This window comes from Chanodichthys erythropterus, chromosome 8 (genome assembly GCF_024489055.1).
Source record: "Chanodichthys erythropterus isolate Z2021 chromosome 8, ASM2448905v1, whole genome shotgun sequence".
In the NCBI taxonomy this organism is placed as follows: Eukaryota; Metazoa; Chordata; class Actinopteri; order Cypriniformes; family Xenocyprididae; genus Chanodichthys; species Chanodichthys erythropterus.
The window spans coordinates 10,742,951-10,763,751 of NC_090228.1; the positions used below are offsets into that span (position 1 = coordinate 10,742,951).

The 20,801-nt window shown below is 37.8% G+C and overlaps 1 protein-coding gene across 2 annotated transcripts; it reads right to left on the reverse strand.

Annotated features, from left to right (window-relative positions):
- Positions 1-216: 216 nt before the first annotated feature.
- braf (B-Raf proto-oncogene, serine/threonine kinase) lies at positions 217-20,446 on the reverse strand. Of its 2 annotated transcripts, XM_067391772.1 has the most exons (20): positions 20,255-20,446; positions 16,139-16,240; positions 13,690-13,953; positions 12,086-12,189; positions 11,889-11,991; positions 11,497-11,645; positions 11,132-11,251; positions 10,150-10,309; positions 9,689-9,728; positions 8,883-9,002; positions 7,630-7,763; positions 7,429-7,546; positions 7,251-7,335; positions 4,890-5,066; positions 4,695-4,741; positions 4,415-4,533; positions 4,200-4,331; positions 3,819-3,953; positions 3,327-3,480; positions 217-3,231 (listed from the first exon to the last, which is right to left on the reverse strand). In XM_067391772.1, the coding sequence occupies exons 1-20, from the start codon at positions 20,420-20,422 to the stop codon at positions 3,209-3,211; spliced, it is 2,454 nt and encodes an 817-aa protein (XP_067247873.1). In that variant the 5' UTR covers positions 20,423-20,446; the 3' UTR covers positions 217-3,208. The 2 variants fall into 2 exon arrangements, with proteins under 2 accessions (XP_067247873.1, XP_067247872.1); XM_067391771.1 differs by lacking the exon at positions 8,883-9,002 and having other exon boundaries at positions 20,255-20,423.
- Between the last annotated feature and the right edge of the window lie 355 nt (positions 20,447-20,801).

A 20,801-nucleotide genomic window follows, 5' to 3' on the forward strand; every position in this document is an offset into this window, starting at 1 on the left:
AGAAAAAAGTGGGCAGAACTAGTGAGAGAAAGGCAACTCCTCATAAACTTTCCAAAAGCGCTACCAAACGTACTTTGTTAGCCAAAAAAAAAAAAAAAAAAGTATAGGGGTGAATAGTGTCAAGATCTGTGACAGCTTGTAAAAGCAAGCAGTGAGTTACATTTAATTTCAAATGAAATGGAAAATAAACGCACAAAAGCATTACACAGTTTTCATGCACTTCTTTAATATATCAGTTTTTTCATATTCACAACAAATACATTAAGCTCTTTTTCCTTTTATATAATACAGTCTTAAATATTTTTACACAGAAATATTTTCTCAGAATTTCATCTATCAAAATGTCTTTTCTTAACCATTATTTCTTAAGTTGAAACGTTTGAAGTCATTTCATTGTTGTTATCTCCATGCCTCCTAGCAGACGGACAGTACTTCCTTTATACAGCTATTTACAGATGAAAAGAGTCTCCCAAACATTTGTATGATAGTTCTCACTTGAATGAACTTGTACTGGGGTGGGGTCGGGGGTTTAAAGTGCAGGCAAGGCAACAGAAAGGAATGTGATATGGACGTTTTTGGTGAAGGCATTAAAAAGCAAATAAAATTGGGTTTTGGAGAGTGAAAGAAAAATGGTTTTAGAGGATATATATCAGAGATATATATCTCTGAGTTGTAAATAAGTATGTCCCCAAGTATTCCAGTCAAGAAGGAACAGTCCTTCTCATGTCAGACCTCTTCAGTAACATTCCCATAGAAAATAAATACAGCACTCTTAAAATACACCTCTACTATCTCCATACGCAACCCATGATAGGTTTGCCAGCTTAATCTGAGAACAAGTCCATTCAAACGTCTCGTCAGAAACTATACATGTGAAAACAGTGACCACCGTCACGATCAACAGGATCCATGGAGCTCCTCTCTCCTTAATGGCAAGTTTAAGTGGCGGAACCAATTCACAGAGCATCGTCCTTATAAAAATAAAAAGAGACTCAAAATAAATAAATCAATCCATCTCAACAGAAGCAAGAAGTTGGCGTATGTGTCCTCGCTTTTGTAACAGAGCACGATTGGTGAACCAAGCGCAGAGCCTCAGTTATATGTGCAACATCAAGCATTTTGTGGAGCCGAAAGCAAAAATGCATCATTTCATATAGGAAAAAAAAAAAAAAAAAGGAGGTGGAGCCACATTTTTCAATACGAAGAGGCCAAAATAATGAAAAGCATTCCTACGAGGACACTTCCACCGTCCACAGTGTCTAGGCGAACTTCAGGGCTACACAGTGCTAGTGTCACTACAGCCCAAAGCTATGCTAGAGGGTTGACGCAGAAGTCTTTGGGCCAAGGTGAAACGAAGAGCCGCCATTTTGTTGCACTTTGCGAGCAGGAACCGAGGAAGCCTGTTTGTATCATAGGGTGAAACGATTTGGTCGAAGATCCATATAGCCATTCTCTGGCAATGGCGAATGTGGACACAGATGGTGTTAGGAGGTTGGATTAAGCTTTGGTTTTTAGTGTCCTATGGCCCTGCCTGCTTTTGAAATTCCTTTTGCAATCCTTTTAACCTCTTCATATGACAAAATATATTAAGTCTTTAAAAAGGCAAAACTGCTTATCTGCATCAATCATTTATACAAAGTGCACAGACACACTGCGTAATGTCCATTTCAGCATTCAGCAAAATCACAGAATGAGTGAGAAAATGTGTGTACATATATATATATATATATATATATATATATATATATATATATATATATAAACACACCTCTCCAAGAGTTTGAAACATCAGTGAACAAAAAGTAATAAAATTAAAGCAATATAAATTAATGTAACTTTGCAGGCCTGCCTGTCTATAACACAAGAAAAAACTATATGAAAACTTAAAAAAAAAAAAAAAAAAGCTATGACCCGTGAACAAACATATCGGAATGAATCCAGCGGTGCAAGGTCCAAAGAATCACATGACTTGTGGATGGACCAAATTAAAAAAAAAAAAAAAAAAAAACATCAGCTAACCGTTATGGCCTCAAAGGAATGGCTTCTAATAACAACAGTTTAAGCATAAAGTTGTAGTGAAAAGTACAGAAATACATCTGAAATACGCCCACATCTGAACTCCATAGCAAGGCTTCGTGTTTGCTTTATACAGTGGGTTTTTTCTACAAGAAACTTCAAATATGACCTTTGACTTATTCAGAAACATGACGTCAGCTACTATAAGTCAGCAAAAGAAAATAAAACTGAATCTCATTCTCTAGAATACACTTTGATTTTGCCCACCTTGGAAATGTCTGATGGAATTTGTGCCAATCCAAAAGAGGCTAAAAACATGTACCCAGGCTTCTTTGTGTGGGGCATTCATGGGGATGTGAAATGTAAAATTAAAGATACTAGAGTTTGCCTTGATGAAAAATTAAAATCAAAGAACCTACAGAATATATTTATAAAAAAAAAAAAAAAAAAAGAGGTCTTTTCAATGGTTGCTTCATTTACCCCTGCTCACAAACTGCCTGTAAAAAAAAATAAAAAAATACAAGGGTCTGTTTATCTACAACATATGACCCTGGGGAAAAAAAAGAAGGTATTATTAGCAACTCCAGCCACAGGCAACGTTACGTAACAAACTCGTTGCAAGAGAAAGAAACATTTCTAAATATCGTTCAAGTTATCTCCAAATATCCAGCACCTCTCCACGACTGCGACTTGACGTCCTTGCTCTTATGCCAATTTTTCCGTCATTCCATGCCACTGGTCCAAATATGGACCCTGTTTTCTGATTGGACAGTGCTGTGTGTTCTTCCCCTCCTGGGGCGGAGCGAAGGCGGGGCTTGTGCTCCAATATCATTCATCCCAACCCCATTCATCTATCTTCTTGGGGACAATATTTTATCCCCCTCCACAATCTATGCCTTTTTCTTTCCAGTGACCAGGCATTGGTTTATCGCATCAGTCATTTTTTGTTCGCTGCATTATCGAGTTGTCCTATGTGATGTTTATGACATTTTTGTAAATTCAGCAATGACACCCTGCAGAGATCTTTTTATTTTAAAACAATTCCATTGAGGCCGTAGCTCTTCAGGTAAAGAGGAAGAAAAACAGCACATTCTTTGAAAACTAGTCCTTTTCTGTGTTATGGATGAACCCACCGTAGGAACACAAGACGTCGTAAAAACTGACAAGGGATGGAGTTTTAGGATTTGCAGCACTATTTAAACGCTGAGAATTCACCTAAAAGGGGACACAAAGGACCAATTTTTATCAGTTTTCTTACCAATTAATGCAATACCAGTCAAAACGTACAACGTTTGTCTCGGTGTACTTGCCATAGCCACCAGCCTGAATGGGCGTCTTGGGGGAAGCGCAGGCGTACAGGCTGAAGTCCTCTGTCTGAAAGCCAGCGCGGTTAAGGGACGGTTCAGAAGCGCTGCGGTGGATCTTGGGCAGAGAGCGTGCCAATAACTCAATGGAGGCCAGGATCTGCCATAAATAGATGATATATACATACATAAAATAAGATTTGGTAAGGATTTGGTAAAATGTGCTTGGAAGAAGAAAAAAAAAAAAAATACGATCAGAATATTGACTCGCCTATACACACACACACACACACACACACACACACACACACACACACACACACAACATGCAATAAAATGTATATTCAAGAAATTTCAAATCAAAGTATATCAAATTCAAAGCTGCATTCTGTTAATGACACTCTAATGCCATCTTGTGGCAACATCCTTCAGCTTTCTCCAATTCGCCTGCCATCTGTCAAGGGCATGTAGAGGTCCAACAGGTGTTCACAACATTACCTGAGGGAAAAGAGGTCTCTCCTCTCGCTTTTTCTTCAAACAATCTGCCATAAGTCTCTTCATGGCCTTTGGGCAATTACTGCGCACTTTGCTCAGGTCAGGGGAAAGGTAACCCCGGCCAACCATAAAGATAATCTGGATTAAGAGAGATTCAGATATTTGCAGTAATCCTTCAGAAAAGACTTGATTTGTGTCATAGGCATCCTACTACTAGTACATTACACATACAGTACATTAACATTTTGAAGTAGTGATGATTATATAATCAAATTTAGACAATAAATTAGGGCAAAAAAGTCTCAAGGAGCAAAAAAAACAAACAATCACTGGTCATAAATTTCAATCATCTGAACTAATTAAATGCACTGATAAGAGGTTCACCTGGTCTCTGTTGTTGATGTTGGAATAAGGCAGAGCCCCTGACATGAGCTCATAGAGCACAATGCCGAACGCGTAGACATCCGACTGGAAACTGTATGGGTTTTTATCCTGCAGTCTGATCACCTCTGGAGCCTGGAGCAGACCAATGAGTCAGTCCAGATGCAAATGTCAGTGCAAAAGAAATACTCATAGCTAGGACATGTGCCTTCACTCACCATCCACAAGATAGAGCCAGAAAGCTGCTCAAACTGGTGCGAGCCACTCCAGCGGGACTTCACTGTAGCCAGACCGAAATCACCGATCTTTACCGTTAGATCCTCATGCAAAAAGATATCTAGGGAGGTGGAGTTAAGGCTAATATAGAAGCGTATGTATGTGCACATAATTTCATATACCTATCAATAGTGATCTAAAAAGTTATATTTATAAATTTTTGTTTTTTTTCCTTCCAAGACATTTGAAAGCTACAAATCAGTCATGAATTACAAAGGATACTGTTACTCTTCAGATCTCTATGGATGATGGACTTGGCGTGCAGATAGCTGTGGATAGAAATTATTTAAAAGTGTTAGATGCATTATAACCTGAAGAGTTTAGTATCATGATGGCAGCAGGTTTCACGCGTTCTATTGAAGGCTAAACGGATTCTTTATTCCTAAACATTAGGATCCAATGGATCCAGTGACTCACTCCATGCCCTGGGCTGTCTGACGGGCAATGTCAATCAGCTTGATCATCTCAAACTTGGTCTCGATGATGTGCAGGTGATGGTAGAGACTCGAGCCTTCACACCACTGTGTAACTATAGCCAGCTGGGGTTTGGTGGTGTAGCCCATAAAGAGCAGGATATTCACATGGCGGGTTTTCCTATGGGAGATAAAGAATTTTCAATAAGCTTTGGTATAACCCTAGGAGCTGTCAAAAGTACCTGTACCTTGGTACGAAGTTGATACATTTTACTGGAAATACCGGTAATACCGAGTACTGGGTCAATCCAGTACCCGCTGATAGACGGCTGCTTTCAAATACTCCTGTTTTTTTTTTTTTTTTTGGTACATTACCAAAATTGGTACCAAGAACCGTGAAATTTGACTGGTATTGGTATCGACATCTGAAATTTTGTTACCGTGACAACCCTAGGTAGCACATAGTTTCGTGTTTTTGAGATTAGCCTAACATTTAATGACAAAATATACAAGGTTTATAAATAATTGATTTTTTTTTTTTTTAGCAAATGTTCAAATACTAATCTGCAACTTAAACCTACATGTATAAAAACACTTTATGATAGTCATTTACGATTATGAAATGCATAATTGTTACAATATTTTCCTTTTTTGTTTTAAGTTTCATCACCTAATGAATGATAAGAAACTCTTAATACAATAAAATCAATGGTCAGTGAAAGGAAGTGCTTAACCTTCATATTGATAGGCAATCTTAAAGGAACACTCCACTTTTTTTGAAAATAGGCTCATTTTCCAACTCCCCTAGAGTTAAACAGTTGAGTTTTACCGTTTTCGAATCCATTCAGCCGATCTCTGGTTCTGGCGGTACCACTTTTAGCATAGCTTAGCATAGTTCATTGAATCTGATTAGACCGTTAGCATCGCGCTTAAAAATCACCAAAGAGTTTCGATATTTTTCCTATTTAAAACTTGACTCTTCTGTAGTTAAATCGTGTACTACGACCGACGGAAAATGAAAAGTTGCGATTTTCTAGGCTGGTATAGCTAGGAACTATACTCTCATTCCGGCGTAATAATCAAGGAACTTTGCTGCCGTATCATGATATTACGCAGCGTCTCTCACAAACGTCTCCATGGTTGCAAGGCACGTTCCCTGTGCAAGCAGAGGCTCACAGGCGCTGCGTAATATCATTGCACTGCTGTAGCCATGGAACGGCAGCAAAGTTCCTTGATTATTACGCCTGAATGAGAGTATAGTTCCTAGCCATATCAGCCTAGAAAATCACAACTTTTTATTTTCCGTCGGTCTTAGTACACGATTTAACTACAGAAGAGTCAAGTTTTAAATAGGAAAAATATCGAAACTCTCTGGTCATTTTTAAGCGCGATGCTAACGGTCTAATCAGATTCAATGAACTATGCTAAGATATGCTAAAAGTGGTACCGCCAGAACCGGAGATCGGCTGAATGGATTCGAAAACGTTAAATCTCAACTGTTTAACTCTACGGGAGTTGGAAAATGAGCCTATTTTTAAAAAAAAGTGGAGTGTTCCTTTAAAGGGTTAGTTCACCCAAAAATGAAATTTCTGTCATTAATTACTCACCCTTATGTCATTCCAAACCCTTAAGAACTTGGTTCATCTTCTGAGCACAAATTAAGATATTTTTGATGAAATCCAAGAGGTTTTTAATCCTCCATTGAAAGCAATGTAATTACGCAATAAGCTTTTGTATAACTCTAGGGGCTGTCAAAAGTACTGATACCGGTAAATTGTTGAATGAAGTCATTACTTTTGTTTTGTTTTTGCACACAAAAAGTATTCTCGTTGCTTCATAACATTAAGGTTGAACCACTGAAGTCACGTTGATATTTTAACAATGTTTTTACTACTACTCTGGACCTTGAATGTAGTAATTAAGTTGCTTTCTATGGGGGATAAAAAAAAAAAACTCTTGGATTTCAACAAAAATATCTACATTTGTGTTCCAAAGATGAACAAAGGTCTTACAGGTTTGAAATGAAAGGAGGGTGAGTAATTAATGACAAATTTCATTTTCGAGTGAACTAACCCTTTAAGAGGTCAATTTAAGAGTTTTTTTTATATGCAATTTAATTGTTTATGTGAATTGAACTATTTAATGAAATTAAAATAAATTGATTTTTGCAACCTTGTCCCCAAAAATGGGGATAGTTTAAAACTCTTGATTATTTTCTTGTAATAAACATTAAAAATAAATGGTATTCGTAATTAAAACAAACAAACAAAAAGTACATGAGTTGAACACATTACCTGAAACCTTCAATTTGGACAAATACTGTCCCTGATTTTGAAATTATGAGCAATTTTAAGGAATATCTTACCTGAGGACACCCACTTCATTTTTAAAGGCCTGTAGCTGCTGTGGAGTGGGGGCTGTGACATTCAACATCTTTACCGCCACATCACCTGTGAGGAAGAGGAAGACAGACATTTAGTCTTTTCTGTATATTCCTTATTAATCTAAAGTCCAAAGGCCGTTAATATTCTCACAGGACCCACCGTGCCACTTCCCCTTGTAGACTGTTCCAAAGGAGCCAGATCCTATCCGCTGGCCTAGGGTGATCTGACCTTCTGGGATCTCCCAATCATCGCTCGAGTCCCGTCGACCCAGAGTTTTCTACAGACCAAAATATTAGACAAAATAGATTAAAATGACCTTTGACCTAGACTAAATGTGCCAAGTGAGGTCAGAAAAATCACCATTTTATTGCGGTCCTCAGATGAAGACGATGGCTTCCGCTCCCTTGGTTGGCACGGTGATTTAGACACCTTCACATTGGGCAGGGAACCAGGCAGGGAGGCAGGAGGTGTGGCCGACAGGCCTGTTGTGGAGCCTGGCATTGCGAGAAGTCGAGAAAGAACATAAAAAGTTACTTCAATGGGAAAAATGGGAGCCAAAGAAGAGAGAAACAGAATAAGAGGGGAAGGAGACAGAAGGAAAGGAATAAAATATTGTGTAGAGTCACATGGGGGAGAGAAAGAGAGGAAAGGGGCAAGTCACAGCCCATGCAGTGTGAAACGAGGCTGTGAGCGAAGCATGCCTCAAATATAAAGTATACTAACAAATCCTGAGCCACATCCCCTCTCTTTCCGAAAAGCCAATATCTAAAAGTATATCAAAAATATATCACACAAATATGTACGCAAAAGTATTGTAAGTAGGGATGCACCGAAAACATTTTTTATATTGTTGTTATAAAAATCCTTAGTATAAATATTAGATGAAAAAAACTTAAATTAGAAATGTTACCTTAGCATAAAATACAATGTTGAAGTACTAAATATCCTAAAACTGATTTTAAGAAGCTAAAACTAAATAATATTAAGCTGAATTGAAAAATGCTAACAAAAATGACAAAAGCAAATCAAATTATTAAACAAATTAAAATTAAAATATACAAATTAAAAAATTTAGATAAAATAGTATTGATTTTAAAATTAAAAAATACAAAATGCTAAATAAAATTTAAAAAATTATATATTTTTTAAATAAAAAATTATAATATACAATATGAAATGTACATTTTGAGATTTGCTAAAGATTACATTTAACAGTGTTATTTAATAATTTTTTGTTTTAAACATTAAGTGAGCTTTAGAAAATGACAATGGCAATCTAAATTTAAAAAGGAGTAAATGGGCACACTTATACTGACCTATATATTTAACACTGACCGATACATTATCATTTAAAAGAGAGGGACCTATACTTCTAAAATGTCTAAATTTGATATATGCACCATATATATTGCCTTACTAAGAGAGTTTGTAGTGTCGAGTTGAGAAAAAGTGATTGCAGCCCTTGTGTCAAAAAGCGCGTGTGTCAGAGTGGCAGAGAACGTGAAAATTCAAACAAGGAGGAGTGAAATACATCAACAAAGACAGATAAACAGACAGACAAGCAAAGGACGAGACAAGGTGTGGGACACAGCCACGCACAAAGGCCTATCTACCTCTGAACACTGGCTCAGGCTCAAAATCAAAGACAATGTCATTGGGGTGGGAGGACAGAAGGGGGCTTGAGGTCCGTGTTCGGTTCTTCCTCAAGCAGCGGGCTGGGTGTTGCGAGGGGGCTGCAGGGGGGAGAGAGACAGACACGGGATCACTGGCCCCCGAAGCTCAGGTGCACTTCCTGTCACCCACTACCAAAATCCTGTGTCTACTCTCAGAGCTTGATTAGAGATGATCAAGTGAATTACAGAGCCAGTTTTTATTTATTTCTGTATACAGTCTGTCAGGGATAGTTCACTCAGAAATGATAATTGTGTTATCATTTATTCACCTCGTGTCATTCCATTTCTTTTATGCTTTTAAATTTACATTTGTTTTATGGAAAAGAGCAGCTTGAACATTCTTCTAAACATCTTCTTTTATGTTCCACAGAGAGAAAAAAAAAAGTTGCACGGGTTTGGAACAACATGAAGGTGAGTAAATGATGACCGGATGTTTATTTATAATGTTCTGGGACATGTTTTGAAACAGAAAGGACAGGGGGGTAGGTTTTGAGAACACCGATTAGGAATTAGTAGTTTACAGCAGGCCGCTATTGATAAAGAAAAGGGCAGAAGCAGTTCACAAAGCGGACAGGGGAGAGAAAGGCCTGTTTGTCAGCTTTAATAGCAGGCAGGGTGAAATGGATCAGCTATCCCAAACTTCTAAAGGCCAATGACACAGAGATAGCACAAAGACATGGGATGACGGAAAGCCATTTGAATTCAGTGTGTCTTAGTGTATGATTTCTGTTTCGGACAGCCCTTACCTCCATCTGACCTCGGTAAGCCTTGATCACGGATCAAATCCTGTACAGGAATAACACAGATTAGCAGGGACTTGGAGAGTCTGGGCCAATTGTAACTTTTTACACAAATGTTCCTTACGTTTTTTTGGTAGTATAAGAAACAGAGACTTTATAGAGATTATAATAAACTTTACAAAATAAATGGAGGTGATGCAGTGGTTGAGGGCAACTGTAACACTTAATATAAATACATTTATTAATAAATAATATTAATATAATGCATTTAAAGTAAAAGCACACATCAATTATTATTATTATTATTATGTTAATATTTTGTCATATTACTAAATAGTTCACCTTTTATATAATATTCTTTTTTTTTTTAGATTCAGGAAGTGGGACCTACATTAGAATTATTAAAAATGCATTAAATCCCTTTGACTAAAATATATTTATCAGCTGTTCAACTGTCCAGTTCTCACGTCAATGTTGACCGGCTCGATGGTGTTGATATGGACGTTAGGGGCCGAGGAAGAGCGATCCCTCTGGCCAAACTGGTTGCGGTGGTCCTCCTCTCCAGGTCTGAAGGTCTGTGGGATAGGGATGGATTTGGACGGGGACACAGTAGGATGGCACAGAGACCTAGAGAAAAAAAGACAGGAGAGCACAATTCAGTTTTGAATAGTGCATAATTAAAATCACTGTTAAAGTCACTAACACACTAAAGTATATACTTTAGATGACCCTTAATTTTTCCCAACTAAAAGACGCAGCAGCAGTAACTAACTACACTGCAATTTAAATATTAAAAATATTACATGACAAAACATGTATACACTACCATACAAAAGTTGGGTCCAGTAAGGTGTTTTTTCTTTTGTTGTTTTTTTGCAAAAGATGATTTTGATTTCTGAAGCATCATGTGACACTGAAGACTAGAGTACGGCTGCTGAAAATTCAGCTTTTCCATCACAGGAATAAATTACATTTTAAAGTACATCAAAATAGAAAAAAAGTTATTTTAAATTGTGATAATATTTAACAATATTACTGTATTTTTGATCAAAATATTGCAGCCCTGGTGAGTGTCTTTCAAAAACATTTGTAAAAATCTCACACACATACATAAAAATAATGTATATGTAAAGTGTATGTGTATATATATATATATTAATATTATAATTATATAATTACACATGAATTACATAATACATATGTGTGTGTGTATGTATTAATAAGTGCTGTCAATCTATTAAAAAAAAGCTAATTGCACATTTTTTTTCTGTAATTGGAGTTTTTAATATTTTATATTTTAATAATTTCACAGTTACTCTCGAAATTAATGAAGAAAAAACTTAATGGCATCTTTTTATGAATGAAGGCCAGGATCACTGGTACTGATGTCTCTATAAAATAGATTTTTTTTATATATTATATTAATATATATTAATTATAAATTCTTACCCAGTGGACTCGGATGGAGGGAGGGAGGGGCACATCTCTGAAATGGGTGTCGTGCCCTCTGATGACGCCTCCTCCTGGGTAATAGGGTGGTGCACCAGAAATTTTGATGCCAGCAGTAAACTGAACAAAAATATAAATAATAATTAGAACAGTACAAACATATTATGCATAATTAATTAGCCACAGCACAAAAAACTATACATAGGATGCAAAATATTCCAAACACAGTGAATAAAAATATAGAAGAAAAAACTGTTTGTTTTATTATTTAATTTAAATATTATGTACATGCTTTATTTCACTGTGTATTATGTATGGATCAAATTTCACAATGCAGAAGTGAAAATATTCCCATGAGCACTCACTCCAGCTGATCATAGTTGACACACATGAGCGGGACCTCTGTGCTGCAGCGCTGGTGGAACTTGTAGCCGCACGTCTGGCAGCGGAAGCCTTGAAACAACAGCTTCCGGCAAAAGTCACAGAACGCCAGCGTGAAGAAGGTCTTTCGCACCTGTTCAGTCACAGAAATAACGCTTTGAATCATTACGAAGAATCTGGATGTTTCCAGAGCACAATATATTACAGTCAAGGTGGATGAGAAAGAGGTCAATGTGTCTTTAAGACACTTAAGAAGAGTAAAATCAAGAATTGAAATGACCACTCCTAAAACATGTCAACAGTTGGCTCTAATTTCCTCTTTGTCATTTCAGATCTATTTTAAGCCACAGCTTGTGGTCACTTTCATCATACTCACAAAATTATGGGTCGTCAGTGGCACATTCTCTAAAACCTCAACATGGAGCTCCTCCCCCGTCAACCAGGAAATGTCTGTGTCCCAGCCAATAGGCTTCTTCTCCCTAATGTGGGGGGCACAGACATTAAATGTGAAGTATGGTTGCCATTGTGATTTTTTTTTTTTTTTGCACTTGTGATGATTAAAACAGTTATTACCCATCCTGAACTCTGTAGACCGCACAGCATTCTGGGATCAGGCCTCGCATCATCAGAGCCTTCTTTAAGGAGTCTCTCACAGTCATCCCACAACGAGCTGGAACCTGAAACACATACATAAACCACTTACTCAAGTAACTTTCATCTCCGTACAGTGAGACTGTGTGGTTACATCTGGGCACGTTTGATTTCTTGGCTCCTATTCATATGGCCGCTTCTCTTTGCTAAACCAACAGAGACAAGCTGAGCAGATAATCAAAATAAAGGGGGTCACCTATATTCGCTCATTTCCCATGGACTCCCACCGCTCTACAATCTGCTTGGAGTGGAAATTCCTTTCAAAAACCTCTTTTTAAAGCCCTGCCTGAAACCTTAATGTGAAATATTGTCAAAATATTCTACCATCTCCATTCATGACAGAACTTCTTAAATCGCCAGTATTAAATTAGTATTGTTTACATACTAGTATAGTATTTATATTAGGGCTGCAACAATTAATCGCGATTAATCATTTGCAAAATAAAAGTCTGTGTTTATGTAATATATATGTGTGTTCTGTGTATAATAATTATGTATATATAAATACACACACATTCATGTATATATTTATATATAAAATATTTATGTTTATATGTAATATAAAATATATATAAATATATATTTATAATACATGCATATATATTTCTAAACTTTATACCTGTATGTGTGTCTATTTATTAGGGGTGTGACGAGATCTCGTGTTACGTGTCTCGTGATGTTGCCATGACAGATTGTTAGGATGATTAGGAAAGAATATGCCACCGCTACGTTTACATTATGCCTCCACTGTCGCTTTGCTTTGTATTTAAATAAAAAACATTTAATTCAATTGGATAACGAACGCCGCCGCTCCATATTTACAGAGTTACGCGCGATCGCTGAAAGTGAAAGTAAACGCGAGCGCGCATTCAAACGCGATCTCAATACCCCGCATTTTGAAAGCGGCTCCCTGATGAATGCAGATATCTCTCAATATGAAAGCTATTTTAGGCTGGGCAGTGTAGTTGTAACCATCTCTCAGCTCTGTATCAAAGAAAAATGTGGTCTTATTTGCACTTTGAATATTGAGAGAGTGCGATTATGGTTGCCATAATAAAGTGTTACCATGAAAACGAATAACAGTTTTCTCTTAATCTTATTAAGCAAAAACAATAAGGTTTCATTTGTTAACATTAGTTAATGCACTGTGAACTATGTAAAAACTATGTAAACTATATTATTTTAAATATATCTAGTCAGTGACAGAGTGCAAGCATATTCATCTAAAATAATTCTGTATTTTCAGCTACAGAGTCATGAATATTTTTATTCTGGTGTCACCACTGTCCTGTGCATTGGGTTACCAGCACCAAATCCAAGCCTATTCATTTCCACCCCCAATGTAATACTCAAAATATCAACAATATATATATATTTTTTTAACCATTTACCATGTCTTGGAGTTTCGTAATAATATTGTATCGCGATATGTATCGAATCATGACATGAGGGTATCGTTTTACACCCCTAATATAGCAAAACAGTACCAAGTATTCAGCAACAAATAATATCCAGCAACAACTCACCACTGTCCTCTGTTTGTTGGGCAGGAAAACCCTTACGATGGGTTTCTGGGGGGAGCGGGGATTCCCTCGTGTTGCGTCAGTGGGGGTCTGCAGGACAGCCAAGGTGTTTGGGGCAATGGGGGCACTTTGGGCACCCGGTCCCTTCACATCCAGCAGGGTGGGTGTAGGCGAGGAGCAGAACTCTGTTCCATTTCCAATGGCCTCCAAAAGCTGCTGTTCCCGCTGCTGTAATGCATCCAGCTTACTAGTGTACTCCTCATAGGCCTGTGGCGTGGAGGAAATAAATCATTAAGACTTTATGAACGCTTCGCATAAACGCTCATGTTTTGCACCTGTTGGAGGATAAAGATCTGAGGTTATGCATTAGCTGTTATTGCATACACAAGAGGGGTAATTTTACAGCTTCAACAAAATACTTCATCAGTTCTTTTCCTCCTTTGAATTAATTCAGAAATTTTAATTATTTGCCAAAATCCCTAGACAGGCAGATACCCATCCAAGCAGCATCTTAACTGTCATGGTGTGATGATGTTTTATGTAGGCAACAACTATCGTTTCATAGAAAAGTTTTCCACTAGAGTGTTGCTAAGCTAAGTACTCTAATAAGCATAAAAAGTAAATATTAGGGAAAAGTGCATTTTTTATTTTATTTTTTATAACTATTGAATTATATTTCAGATCATTCACCCAAAAATGAAAATTTGTAGGAAAAGATGTAGGTGACTTTTTTCTTCAGTCGAACGCAAATTATGATTTTAAACTGCAACCGCTGCCGTCTGTCAGTCAAATAATAGCAGTAGATGGGAACTTCAACTATAACAGTAAATAAAACTTGCTTAGACAAATCAAAATTAAAACCTGCGGCTCGTGACGACACATTAATGTCCTAAGAGACGAAACGATCGGTTTGTGCGAGAAACCGAACATTATTTATATAATTTTTACCTCTAATACACCACTATGTCCAACTTCGTTCAGCTTCCTGTTAGTGAGGTCAAAAAACGCATTGTGATGACGGAAGTGATGTCTCGCCCATATACTTCAATGAGCGCGAGACATCACTTCCGTTGTCAGAGCGCGATCAGACCTCACTAGCCGGAAGCTGAACGAAGTTGGACATAGTGGTGTATTAGAGGTAAAAAATGATATAAATACTGTTCGGTTTTTCGCACAAACCGATCGTTTCGTGTCTTAGGACATCAATGTGCCGTCACGAGCCGCAGGGTTTAATTTGGATTTGTCTATGGAAGTTTTTTCGACTCTTATTGTTCAAGTTCCCAATCACTGCTATTATTTGACTGACAGACGGCAGCGGTTGCAGTTAAAAATCATAATTTGCGTTCGACTGAAGAAAAAAAGTCATCTACATCTTGGATGCCCTGGGGGTAAGCAGATAAACATCAAATTTTCATTTTTGGGTGAACTATCCCTTTAAAGATGCTTAACTTTTGAAACAGCCTTTGTGTTGCCTATGATGCCTTAAAGTAGACTGGGTAAACCCAGCCTGATCTGCCGGCGATTTGATTTCGCCCGGCAACTCAGTCTGGAAACCCGTACATTCATTTCTGCTGCATCTGTTACACTTTTGCGGGAACCAATCACAGACTGGCTTATCCACCTTGCTCGCTATTGGCAAGTACAGAGCTCTTTCTATGGCTCTGGGCGGGTATAACACGATGACGTCTCTCGCACAACCGTCAATCAAATTCCTTTTAACCTCTCAATGATGCTAAATGACTTCTTTAGTTTAGCAAACAAATCGCTCGACTGGGAGGAAATACCACTCACTTTCATGTTTTTTTTTTGCACAACCTGCAAAAATCGCTCGATGCCATTGCTGCTTCTGCAAACCGCTGATCATTGCTATAAACCAATATCGCTCTGCAAAGTACGTCACCCGGATCGTTGATCTGATTGGTTGAAGGACTATCCAATTGCGTGAATAATGCTCGTTGATCACGCCTCTTATGCAGTAGAAAATACATACAAACTCCCCAGACCAATGTTCAATTTTAAATTGAGCTTGGTCTGGTGATAGCCAGACAAGCCTTAAAGCAGAACTCAGTAAGATTTGCGAAGCTCCCCCTACAGGTTGTGTCGGGTCAGCGCAGCTCAACTGTTTTTTGGCATAGACGTGCCAGAGGGGGTTAGTGCACGCCTCAAACACACCACTACAAGTCAATTAACCATCGTAAGGACATAGAAAACTATTTATGAAGGTAAAAAAGTTACTTCGTTCTGCTTTAAAATGCTGCCTATTTAGGCAGCTCACTAGAGTTTAGAACAAAGCCCAAAAGTTAACTAAAGAAGATGGTATCATAATCACTTCATTTATTATATTCTTCATTTAGAACATCAAAATTAACTTTTTTGGTATAGTAACACACCTTTCACATCACACCCATGACAGCAACTCTTTGTCAACTCACCCCAACTCAGGCCAACTCACCTCCAGGTATATAGATGGCGGATTGTGTTCTCCTCCAAACTTATCTAAAAGGGCTTCTAGGTGCTCCTGCGTTAACTTAATCATCTGTTTGATGTTCCATATCTGCAAAGAAAATGACAGTTATCAAACCAGAATTTCCCAGCTTCCTTTTTATGAGAAGGTTCTACTGATTGGCCAAGTGTTTGAGCCTTTGAATGAAGACCCTTACAACTGTGCTAAATCTAATAAAGAATCACTTGCTTGTCTTCACTTAGCTGTAAAAACTGACACTCGATGGCTGTCTCTGGCCCTGCCCACAGAAAATGTGCAATATTAATTAAGTCTGAGGTGTGAAGTAAGTGAGCTCTAGCAAAGAAACAGCTTCAAAATGCATCAGCTTGCTTCAACTGAAGAGTGTATTACATTTTGTTAAATGCTTTGTCCAGTCCTTAACTTAATTTGCTGAGACAATTTAATGCCGTTTATAGTTTTATTTTCCCAAAAAGCATGAACACTGCACTGCACAACATGATGGCACTATCTAAATTCCAGTTCACCCAAAGAACGGTAACTATATTAGCATCCACATGATAAGCGTGTGCTGCAGGATCGATTCTGATTGGTTGTCAATGTTTTTATTGTTGATTAGCTAGAAAAAAAAAAATTGTTCTGGAAGTGATTCCAACAATATTGTTTCTCTGAAGTTATCATTATATTTGTGGTGTATGATTTTTAAAACTATATCTTTATCGTTAGCATCCTTTGTGTGAACATGCCTTTACTCTGTTTGTTTGAGCATCACAAACAACCTGACAAAAAACAACACTGGCTACACCAATGGTGTGCATTTGAGGGCGGGGCTATCTTTTTTTCAAACCTATGGAAGCAGGGGAGATCTTCAGGAAACCTGTTTTTTTTTTCTTTTTTCCCCCAATTCTGTTTCGTGACACTTTTTGACAGGAGATGGATGATCTAAAATTTTTAGTTGTTAAAGATTTTATACATTTTAATTATAGCACATTTTTAGAACAATTGGTGTGCATAAGGTCATGATTAGCTTTGTTTCCAATCCACCTATTTTTTATGAGAATTTTGGGATATTGCAGGGGGAAAAAAAGCACTGGATGAAAACACTAGACGCTAAAAAAAAAAAAACTAGCCTGAACAGAGGATGTGATTGGATAACTGGACTAACCAGTGGATAAATTTCATTGCACAGCATCTCTAATGTTGGATTAGTAACTCTGAAATGCCTGAGCCAAAGTTTGTCATAAAAAAAAAATGGTTGGCTGTAATGACCTCCCAGAATTTTCTCACATGATTGCGTTCCCAAACACCAGGCATCCACCTCCAAATGCAAGATACCTGACAGCATTTATTGCGTTTCGCCTGTGCACTCTGAGGGTCAAAAAACAATACAAAACAAACAAAAAAAACACAGTGGCTTCACAAATTCCACCAACTTCTAGTTATTACAGATATACTGTATTTTGCGCTAATTTCCCAGGAAGTGACGATTTCATCACATGGGATGGAAAGGTGCTTTATTCGTATTTTTTGCGCATAAGTTCATGGAATAAACTGCAATTTGAAATAAAAAAAGTACTACTATATCCAATTTTATAAGAGTTTCTCTCTTAATATAAAGTACTACAAAATTATAGCCTATTTTGCAATGGGTTGCAAGCATTTGCTCAAAGAAACATCAAAGCAAAGTACTGTTCCAAAAAACCAATAAACATTTTTCAAATTTGCCAAGCAATACAAGCAGCATCATAAAATACTCCAAGTTCGCTGGAAAACGTCCCAGCCAAGTGAACACAATCTGACAGTGTACAAAGCTTTACAAGTAAACTTTATTATGATCACCATTTGGAGAAACAATTTTCCAGCAGACTGTCAAAAAACTTGGAATGCCTCTTGAAATAGCACATTTAAGTGCATCTAACTTTAGTTCTGATTAAAAATCCTGCATTCCTAGTCAAGCTGCCACTTGATTCCTAATCAACTGTGCAGATAAACTGGCTCTACTAGTCAAATTAGTGCAAGAAATAGCTAAAAGGCACCTGTGACAAGGGATTTTCTCAGAAGTTTTGCCAGTATAAACTCCTGACAGACAAAGATTGCTGACAGCTTCTTAAACAGACATTTGTTACAAGCCTTTCTTTTAAAGCAGCAAACCCCATGTGGTAATATACTCCGTGTTTCCAACATGATGCAACATAACCAAGACAGTTTAAAATAGCTCAATACATGTGAAATACTTGCAGGCATCTCTACAAAGGAAAAGTTCACCCAAAAATGAAAATTCTTTCATTATTTACTCATGTCATGTCAAACCTATGCAAATTTCTTTCTTCTGTAGTACACAGAAGCAGATTTTTTAAAGACTGTACTCTGGTTTTATTTCCCATAAAATTTTATAGAAGGGAACTATAATTTCTAAACGTACGTAAACACCATATTATATTCCAAGGCTTCTAAATCCATAAAATAGCGCTGTATAAAGAACAGACAGAAAATGAAATCCTTACTCACCGAAATCATTTATTTGAATGATTTATAAATTAATGACTGATCCATTTCTCAAGTTCAATTCGAACCACTTGTGAGAGTTAATAGTCCATTGAAGATTTTAGCATTCACATTTTTGGGTGAATTATTCCTTCGACATTCATGCCGAAAACAAATTTGTAGCCAAACAGATTCTAGGTCAAAAGTTTGAAGAAAATGCCACAGCATAACCCATCTAATTATTGGGAAGTCATATGGTGTACACTACGTGGTTATGGCACTGACCATCAATAAAACTGGTAACTAGTTTTATGCACGGTTCAATCAGATGAAATCATGCTCCACTCTTCAACTTAAGAGCGAATTCAACGTTCAAAAGTATGAGTAAAATCAAAGTAAATATATAGCTACTTTTATAAAACAGCAAGAACAATGTATAATCAGATAGTATAACCCAGCAGTAAAAATTATCTAATTACCATTAAGCACTCCTATAATGATAACTTACACAAGCTTCCCTTTAATCCAACTAGTCTGCCAGCAAAATAGGTAAGCTGTTTCCTGAATAACCAGGTTTGTGACCTGTTCCATGACGGAGAAAACTTTTTTTTAACTTTCCGAATTAAACCGAATGAAAGGATGCCCTGCTGGTAAACCCATCTCAAGTTGGTAGCACTGTTTTGAAGCAAAGTAGATGGTTTCTTGATTGCTTGAGAAGACAGAAACCAGCTGAAATGTTCCAAAAAAAAAAAAAAAAACAGCTACCAGTTAGTCAGTTAGTTTTTGGAACATTGTAGTTGGGTTTTAGTTTGTAAAAAGCCAACAAACCAACTACCAGCTGATAATACCAGCTTAAGGTGGTTTCTGGAACATTGTGGATGGTCGACCAGCTAATGACCAGCTTGGACCATGTTTCTAAATACAGCTACTAACTTAACCTGGATATTCCTGCAAGGTGCAGAATGTACCCATTAATACCCCAGTGTGCATCTAACAGCAAAGGCCCCTTTACAGCAGCTGCAGCAGCATAGGTGATTTGTGCAGACAGACAGTTGACAGCTTAGAAGAAACACAATGCAATACATTTGCACGGGATCAAAAACGAACATAAAACGTTCGCGGGGCTCAATGCACGAGCACAATGACATCACTGCAGATTTAAATGTAAATGTAAATGCATTCGACTCGCAGAACGCGCCAGCTGGTGACACAAAGGAGATAAAACAATGCACGCGAGCAGTTAATATATTCCCGTTGCATCTGTAGTTTCCCATTAATACGATGCATCCCAAGGTGAGATACGTAGCATGCATGCGATGCAGCGGGGTCTGGGGGGGGGATAAAGCCAATGAAACACGAACAGGCCTTCTGATAAACATTGGCTCAGAGAACTGCAATGAGAGAATTATAAATGGCGTCATTCGGAAATGCACCTTGCGAAAATGCATAAGCGCCCGATATAAGATTTGGTCGACTTATATATTTGTGCATCATCTCGCGCCCCTGCAATGCATTGCATCCCCCCACGATCCGTATTACAGCCGGTGTTTCCTGAACATCTCCATCCAGCCCAGCTCCGCTCAACAGCCGAGCTCTCCTTCAACCCTGACTCCCCCATTGTACCTCCTCGGGAATGTCCTGTTGACATTCGGGGTTTGCCGCTCCTCCGGGACAGGCGGATTCGAGCCCCGCGCCCAGCTCGTCTAGTCCCGGGTCCCGCTCCGGATCGCGGTTCATGCTGTCTCCGTTGAAGACGGGCGGTGGGGACTCGGCGCTGCTCAACGCCGCCATTTTAAACCACGAGAAACTGAGTGGAAAATAATAGAGGAAAGAAACAGAGACAGGAGGGGGAGACAGATTCACCAAATGTAAACCCGTGGAGGGGTAAATGGGGATACAATGCTCTAATATTAAAGTGTAAATTCTAAAATAAGTAAGTCACAGTTTTGTTTCTGCCATGTCTTTCATTCTACTTGAATTATGTTAGCGGTAGGTTATCTGATATCTGACCATTTAATTGCAGCTGTTTCATCTAGTAACTAATTTTTAACAAAAAGCTTTGCATGTAAACTTTAATATTTATGTATATTACCTATAAAGAATAAACAGAGTTTATCTAACATGACTGTCATTTGGCCAGACGTGTACAAAGTACTGATAAAGCATAGTG